Below are 8,460 nucleotides of genomic sequence, written 5' to 3' on the forward strand. Positions count from 1 at the left end.
ATCTCTGGGCACCCACGACCATGCCTACACATCCATCACTATCCCTGGGAATCCACCACTGTCCCTGAGTAATTATCTGAAAGATCTGTTGGGAGAGGAAGTGCCATCCCTCAAAGTAGTGTTTGTGTGTGTGTGTGTGGTGGAGGTAGAGGTGTGCAAGGGGGCTGGGATTAGATGCCCCGGCTCTGCTTCTGGACCCTGAGTTGAGGGGCTCAGGTGGGCTAATCAAAGCTCAGTGGTGGAGCTGTTTGTGGGAGATGAGCTCACAGAGCTGGAGTTCTAGAAGGCCCTCAGTTGGCATGGAGCCTGCCTTCCCCATCATTCTCTTAACATTGGGTGCCTGGGGCCCTGGCACAGTCGTAGGGGGCATCCTGAGCTGAAGCAGGGTTTTGGGCAACTGCTGCTGCTGCCATTGTCACCATGGTCTCAGCTCTGTGGGGAGCACCGTTGAACAGTGAGCTCCTTTCCCCTTCTTCCTGGAGCTGTTAACAGGTGCCCTGGGTTGGTCTGGCCAGAGAGGGGTGGTGAAAAACAAGATGGTGGTTAGGGTGGGGGTGTTCTGGCCTGAGAGAGTGACCAGCTGAGAGAGAGAGAGAGAGAGAGGGAGGGAGAAAGAAAGAGAAATCTCTGGAGTTGCTGTGAAGTGCTCAGGATGGAATTACATTTTTTTTTTTTTGAGACAGAGTCTTGCTCTGTCGCCCAGGCTGGAGAGCAGTGATGCGATCTCGGGTCACTGCAACCTCTGCCTCCTGGGTTCAAGTGATTCTCCTGTCTCAGCCTCCTGAGTAGCTAGGATAACAGTTGACTACCACCCTGTCTGGCTAATTTTTGTATTTTTAGGAGAGACGGGGTTTCACCATGTTGGTCAGGCTTGTCTTGAACTCCTGACCTTGTGATCCGCCTGACATGGCCTCCCAGAGTGCTGGATTACCGGTGTGAGCCACCGCGCCCAGCCTGGAATTACTTTTAAGTCACTTCTACAAAAAATAAAAATAAAAAACAGTCCCTGCATAGCAGTCAATTTGGTTTCCTTCTCTACAACTTAGGGATATTAATCCTACCCCTTTCAGTTGTTGAGAGGATTGGATGAGATTAAGTTAGAAAACCTCCAGAAAGTCCTGGCACAGTGCTCAGACTTGACAAAGTCCGCCACGTTGGCCGGCTCCTTCCTCTTACCTCCCTCACGTTGATGAGAAGGGCTCACGTTCCTGTGGCCACGCCTTTTGGGGACTTGTGTTTCAGAAGCAGCCACTGAGCAGTTACTCCATGCCAGCAACTCTGCAGAAAAATAAGACTGGCCGCCGTTCTTCGGAAGTTAACTTTGCGGTGGGAAAGACTGACATCTCTTCCAGTCAAGTGTGACAGAAGAGGGGGAAGATCGGGCATGTGAGAGTGTGGGGGGTGGTGGCCTGCTGAGAGAGTCTCATTGGGGAACCCACCTCTGCTGAGACCCTTCAGGTGTGAGTAACAGTTAACTGTGTAGAGGAAGGCAGAGGGTGAATGTTCTAGACAGCAAGGTCATTGTGAGAGAACAAGGTGGCATTGCTGGAGCATAGTGCGTGAGTGAGGGAGTGGGCAGCAGGGCTGGATCGTGAAGGGCCTTGTGGACCTCGAAGGGGCAGTGGTGGTGGGATCCATCCAAGGTGTCACAGGGCTGGGCTTTTCGTTTAACAAATTCGTTCTGATGGACATGCATAGAATAGTTTGGAAGAGTGGTCAAGACATGATACAAGAAGACCATGCAGGAGGCCACGATGTGGGTACAAACCAGGAAAGGACGGAGCTCTCGGAGGGAAGGGAGAATCCACAGCACATTGAGACTGATTGGTTAGGACTGGGTGAAAGATGTCATGGGGAGGAAAGAGTGAAGAATGACATCCATATTTCCAGTTTGGATAAATGGGTGGCCCATCATGTTTTAAAGCATGTAAAGGAAGTCACAAGGAAGAAGCAGGGTTTTTTTTTTTTTTTGAGACGTCTCCCTCTGTCGCCCAGACTGGAGTGCAATGGCATGATCTCGGCTAGCTGCAACCTCTGCCTCCCGGGTTCAAGTGATTCTCCTGCCTCAACCTCCTGAGTAGCTGGGATTACAGGCATGCACCACCATGCCTGGCTAAGTTTTTTGTATTTTTTAGTAGAGATCGGGTTTTACCATATTGGTCAGGCTGGTCTTGAACTCCTGACCTTGTGATCTGCCTGCCTCAGCCTCCCAAAGTGCTGGGATTACGGGCATGAGCCACTACACCTGGCCAGAAGCAGGTTTTGATGGGATCATTGGTTCTGTTGAGATGTGCTGAGTTTGAGGTGCCTGCAGGACATTCAAGTGGAATCGTCCAGGTAGTAGTTGCCTCTGAGGTCTCAGAAAGACCCCACAGAGGTCGCCAGACTGCAGGTGGTGGCTCACAGCAGGGCTGCCCAGAGGGTTTCCTGAAAGTGGAAGAGAAGAGGGCTCAAGGCAGGGAGGCCTGGACAGCATAACAGGTTTTTGGCCTGGGCAGAAGTGGATTCCACCGAGGATAAGGAGGAGAGTCAGTCAGAGAGGGAGGAAACCTGGGAGAGGCGAGCATCGTGGAAACCAGGAGAGGCAAGCCTTTCAATAGGCGGTGGTCCACAGCATGAGTGTGGCTGAGAGCTCCCATAAGGCAGAGCCGACAAGGTCCTCCTTGGACCTGCAGAGCAGTTTCAGCACGTGGTGCTGGCAGGGAGGCCATTTCTCCAGGCTGGAAAACAGATGGGAGGGGAGAAAGTGGGAATTTGCCCTAGGAATTTGGGTGAAAAAAGAGGGAAAGAGATAGGAGAGTACCAGTCAGTATGAGACTCCAGGGAAGGCGTTTAGAAGCTGAAGACTGAGCGTGTCTCCACAAGCAAGAGGAAGGAGCAGGAGGGGAACGGAGTGGCGCCGGGAGAGGAGGGACCATGAATGGAGCAAGGCCTGGAGACCAGAAGGGCAAATCTAGAGCTCGGAGGGAAGATGGGCCTGCGTGGGGGTGGAGGCCCGGCACCAGAACAATGACAGGGTGGAGATGAGGCTGAGGAGGCTACTGATGAGTTTGCGAGTGGGCGGGGTGGAGGCAGAAAGAGGAAGACACTCCACAAGTGAGCACTGCTCTTCTTTGTGCAGCGGGAGATGAGGTTGTGTTCTGGGAGCCAAGGGGTGGGACAGCATGACTTATTCAGGGACAATGCCGAGGGCTTTCAGGTCCTTTGTGGGAAATGGGAGAGAGAAAGCTGAGCAGAGACAAGCGCGGGTACCAGCGCCCATCGTAGTTGATAACAGAAACAAAAACTCACCTATTTTTAGTGCCAAGAGCTAAATTGTGCCCACGCCTTTTCTCATTTATTCTTCCAACAATCGTATGGGGCAGGTGTTACTCAAGTCCTCATTTTATAGAGGAAACGAGGCTCAGGGAGTGCCCATAGTCAGAGCTGGAGCAAGGAGCCGAGGGGGGCTTCCACCCCAACCTGAGCCTTGCTGCAAAGCCACGCCCTCAACCACTCTGTCATCCTTGGTGGCATTCAAGGTCCTGTGGGGGTTGGAGACCAGGGACACTCATTGGCACAAACAGGAGTTTGTACAACTCTTTCACTTTTTGACTCTGTGAAGGTGGAGGGTAGGTGTGGAGGCTCAGAGGTCATGAGAGGCGTGGGGAGACTTGTCAGAGCTGGTGGGCGGTGGAATCTGGAATCGGGGCTCATAGAGGTGGGGAAATGAGGGTGAGGACAAGAAGCCGGATGACCAGGGCAGGGGAGGGAGTGGCTGAGACAGAGTGGAGGCGGAGGGGACTAGATCTGAGGAGAGAAGGAGCCCTGAGGCTATGACACCCAGGTGCTACTGTCCTCAGTGATTTGGGGGACTGGCCTCACACAGCCAATGATGAGAGGGCATGGAGGTCAGAGGCGGGCAGGCTGGGCTTCCAGGGAGAAGGGCTTTTTGCAGGTTCTGGTTTAGAAGGGGTGGTGGGGGTGAAGGAGACTTTCGGGACCATCTCTGGGCTTTGTGTGTGGAGAAAGAGCAACTTCCCCTTGAGGGGGCTACAGGGGAGGAGTGTTCTGGGGGAGAGCTTGTTTCAGTTAAGATCTGGAGATGTAGGCTCAGTGCCAGAAGGGCAGTCCCCTTGGCAACAGGGCCGAGGGACCCATGAACACGGTGTGACACCGCTCGGCTATCTCCTCCGGGAGCATCTGCTCAGTGGGGCTTCGGATTTCTAGAACTTTGTCTTCATCCAAACTTTGCCCCTTCCTAGTTGTAAAATCACGGGCCTCAGGAATAAATCATGGCTGGTGTGTACCATGGAGGCCGGGGTGGTGTGAAGCAGGATGCGGAAGGAGAGGGGCTGGCCCCAGGGCAGAGCTGATGCCGATCGGCATGCAAGGGGGCTGATACGCACTGCTGGAGCCTGGCCTTCTGCCCACCCCTTCTCTTCTCTCCCCTTTCCCAGGGGTATGCTCAAGCCCCGTGTCTTCTCCTTCTGTGAGGCTGGTGAGCCGCCTGTCATCCCAAAGCTCAGCTCTGAGCCAGAGTGGTGGTGGAGCCACCTCTGCCGCCAGCACAGAAGCCAGGAGCAGGGCTCTCAGACGGCGGTGGTGCCCAGCTGGGACCATGTTGTTGGTCCTGGTCTCTCTGCTCAGCTGCCTGCTCCCCTCCAGTGAGGCCAAGGTCTACAGTCGCTGTGAACTGGCCAGAGTGCTACAGGACTTCGGGCTGGACGGATACCGGGGGTACAGCCTGGCTGACTGTGAGAACCCCTTTCTCTGGCTGGCCCTGGCTTCCCCACACCTCTCTCCCTCCTTCCCTCCCTTTCTCCTCATTCATGGGCTGTGGCTTCGGGAGCATTTAGAGCCCTAGCTGTCATCTGTAAACTGAAGATGATTTGAGAGGGCAGGTAGAGAACACCGGCACTGAGTTAAACATGCAGTAGGCAGGCGGCAGGCAACCACAGCGGAGTCACGCCTTCATTTTCCCCTGGCTCTAAAGTCGGGGTCGAAGGAAACCAGCAGCTCAGTACCCTAAACTTAACTGTGGTCACAAGGATCAGACATTCCTTCTGGAACTAGAAAAGACAAACTGAACAGAGTAGTCATGCCAAACTTTTCAAGCTGGTGGCAGTTTTAGATGGCCATTCGGGCAGGGCAGTCACACCGGGGCTCATCTTTCCTCCAGTTCCAGTGCCCTCTATAGATTCCACCTGGGTCTCCCTAATCTTGTCTCTAAAGATTTAGCACTTGTAGGCCGGGCGTGTTGGCTCATGCCTGTAATCCCAGCACTTTGGGAGGCTGAGGTGGGCAGATCACCTGAGGTCAGGAGTTCGAGACCAGCCTGACCTATGTGGAGAAACCCCATCTTACTAAAAATACAAAAATTAGCCGGGCATGGTAGTGGGTGTCCTTAATCCCAGCTACTTGCGGCGCTGAGACAGAATTGCTTGAACCTGGGAGGTGGAGGTTGCAGTGAGCTGAGACTGAGCTGCTGCACTCCAGCCTGGAGGACAGTCTCAAAAAAAAAAAAAAAAAAAAAAAAAAAAAGGATTTAGCACTTGTAGATTCATTCAACAAACTTACTGGGCACTACTCTGTGCTAAACAATGAGCAAGTGGGAAGATTGCTGGCCTGAGTCGGGGGCCTGAGGCCAGCCCTGACCCCTGTTATTTGGTAGCTGGATGGGACCCTGGGTGAGTCACTGTGCCTCTCTAAGCCTCTACTGATTGATACATCAGCAAAGCAGGTGGGAGGGCACGTGCCCCAATCACCTTGATCAGGCAGGCAAGGCTCGGTGGAGCCAGCATGGGACCTGCGCAGTAAGCCCCTGGTCTGAGGTGGCCATAACCGTCTGACCCCCAGGCCTGTGCTCTGCCCTATGCAGGGGTCTGCCTCGCTTATTTTGCAAGCGGTTTCAACACAGCTGCTGTGGACCACGAGGCTGATGGGAGCACCAACAACGGCATCTTCCAGATCAGCAGCCGGAGGTGGTGCAGAAACCTCACCCCGAACGGCCCCAACATGTGCCGGCTGTACTGCTCAGGTAGCTGGGCCTGGCCCAGGACTGGCAGGGGTCAGGGCCTGCATTAGCTTTCGTTTCCTCCTCAGTTTAGTTTGCTACCCCCATCTCTGAGTGAGGGTTCCCCCACGTCCGGCTGGGCCCATGGAGGAGACGGAGATGGGACAAGGGATGAGGGAGGTCTTCCGTCAGTCTGAATTGGGGGTCCCAGATGGGAGACTGGCCTTAGAGCTTTAGTAATGAAGGGAGGATTGTTTCTGATGGAGGGGGAGAGGGATAGGGTGGTACCTGTGCTTCCAGAGTGGTTGAGACAGAGTTGGATTTAGGGGAGTGGAGTGTGTGTGTGTGTGAGGAGAGACAGACACACACATACACACACACACAAACACACACACTCACACACACACACACACATTCACTCTCTGGATGTCCCCTGCTCCCTCGTTATGTTTCTCTGCCCATCACCCCAGATTTGTTGAATCCTAATCTCAAGGATACCGTCATCTGTGCCATGAAGATCACCCAAGAGCCTCAGGGTCTGGGTTCCTGGTAAGTGACTTGGGCTAGAGCCCTGCCACATTGGTACGGTTAGGACTGCTGGGCAGCAGCAGGGAACAAACCCCTTTCCTTCCTCACTTCTGGTTTAGAGCCCACACCCTCCTTCCTATTCTTCTCTGGGCAATGACTGGCGACTACAGCTGATAGGATCTCTCCTCTTCCCCGTTCTCCATCCTCAGGGAGGCCTGGAGGCATCACTGCCAGGGAAAAGACCTCACGGACTGGGTGGATGGCTGTGACTTCTAGATGAACGAGACCATGCACAGCAGGCTGGGACATGTGGTTTGGTTCCTGAGCCAGGCTTGGGAAGACAAGCCCATGAATAAAGTGTGGTTGAACGTGAAGGTGGCTCTCAGCTCTCAGTGTGTCTGCAGGTGCCGGGTTGGAGCCAGGGCACCTCCGTGTTACCTCCCCTCACCTGTATGCCTGGCCGGGCTTCAAGTGGACTCCAGAAATCCCATCACCAGAGGCTTACATCCATTCCTAGTGGCCTGGGGCAGGTGTTGGGGTGGGGGCATCAGTGTGTTTTTTGTCCACCACACCTAGTAGAGTTTGGGTCTAGAGTGGCCAGATTTAACGAAACAAATACATAACAACAAAAACAGGATGCCCCAGTTTAATTTGATATACAACAAATAATTTTAAGTATGTTCAAAATATTGCATGAGAACATATTTACATTAAAATTATTTGACGTTTATCCAAAATTTAAATTTAACTGGGTGTCTTATGTTTTACCTGGCCACCCTAGCTGGATCTAGGGCTACGTACCTCTGGCTTGATTGGGAAGGTCCTTGGGACACTTATTTTCTGCAGCTTTGGTTGCAGATGGTGGCCACTGTGCTTTGGCCCTCTAGCTGTGACTGCTAACACTCACCCCTGCCACCTTGGGGTGCTGCTTGGTCCCCGGAGAGGAATGACCACCCAGAGCTTCAGCTCTCACCTTGCTCTCTGGTGCCCTCTCGTGGCAGAAGATTCAAGTGCCGCAGATAGAGACGGTGCAGTCACTCACTTCTTGGGTAAGGAAGTCACCAACCCCTGCCCACCACTGCTAGGAGGCTGGAGGATGGGGTGGGAGTGACCGTGGCTTTCCAACCTCACAGCCAGTGCAGTCCTCTGCCTTCCTCAGCACACAGGAAGCTCAGAAGAAGGCAGCACAGTCCCCTGCTAATCTGGAACGACTGCCTCTAAATGAGGAAGGTGGGTGGGGTTTCAGGATCACAGTGGATGTGGTAGCAACAGCAGCAGTTGCAGGGACAGAGTGATGTGTGAGAAGACTGAGCCCTGAGTTCTGATTGTAGATTCTTCTGAAAAGGCTCCAAAGAAACCTGCAAGTACTGAACTGTTGGTTGAGGCATGGCTGGTGACTTAGGGAGACAATGTTGCCCCCCATCCTCCTCCACTTAAATAATTCAGGCATCCCAGCATGTCTCCGGTCAGCAAACGCCCGAGGGGTGTGGAATGTCCACAGTTATCGAGGCAGGCCGGTTTCCTTCCCCTGCTGGTTTGGTCAAGGTGATGATGAAACTTGAGAGTGACTCATACAAGGGGACAGAGTGGAGAAGAACCCTGCTGAGAGTGGGGGCGTCGATGACTAATAGAGCTATTCAATCATGAGTAGGGGGAAGCTGCTGTCTTTTTAACATTAAGGCAAACACTGAGTGCCTACCATGTGCCATGCATGAGCTAATCTAGACCCTAGAACAATAGCTATGATGTAGGTACCATTATGACCACCATTGCACAGACAAGGGGAAACCGAGGCTCGGAGGAGATAAATTTGCACCCAGGTCAGTGTGACTCACTCACTGTAGTTTGCTGAGGGGCTGTTGTTATGGTCATCTGGCCAGGGACCCATAACCCATCCATCTTTATTTTTTAAAAATTTGGTTTTTTTTGTAAGATAA

General features: G+C 53.2%; 1 protein-coding gene across 2 annotated transcripts; it reads left to right on the forward strand.

Moving 5' to 3' along the window:
• The first annotated feature begins 328 nt into the window (after positions 1-328).
• On the forward strand, positions 329-6,897 carry SPACA3 (sperm acrosome associated 3). 2 transcript variants are annotated; one of them, XM_012449441.3, is made up of 5 exons: positions 329-454; positions 4,440-4,736; positions 5,861-6,019; positions 6,466-6,544; positions 6,733-6,897. In XM_012449441.3, the coding sequence occupies exons 1-5, from the start codon at positions 421-423 to the stop codon at positions 6,797-6,799; spliced, it is 636 nt and encodes a 211-aa protein (XP_012304864.2). In that variant the 5' UTR covers positions 329-420; the 3' UTR covers positions 6,800-6,897. The 2 variants fall into 2 exon arrangements, with proteins under 2 accessions (XP_012304864.2, XP_021525485.2); XM_021669810.2 differs by lacking the exon at positions 4,440-4,736.
• Positions 6,898-8,460: the final 1,563 nt, after the last annotated feature.

Source organism: Aotus nancymaae, unplaced genomic scaffold (assembly GCF_030222135.1).
Source record: "Aotus nancymaae isolate 86718 unplaced genomic scaffold, 86718_ANA_hifiasm-v0.15.2.pri h1tg000072l, whole genome shotgun sequence".
Classification (NCBI taxonomy): Eukaryota; Metazoa; Chordata; class Mammalia; order Primates; family Aotidae; genus Aotus; species Aotus nancymaae.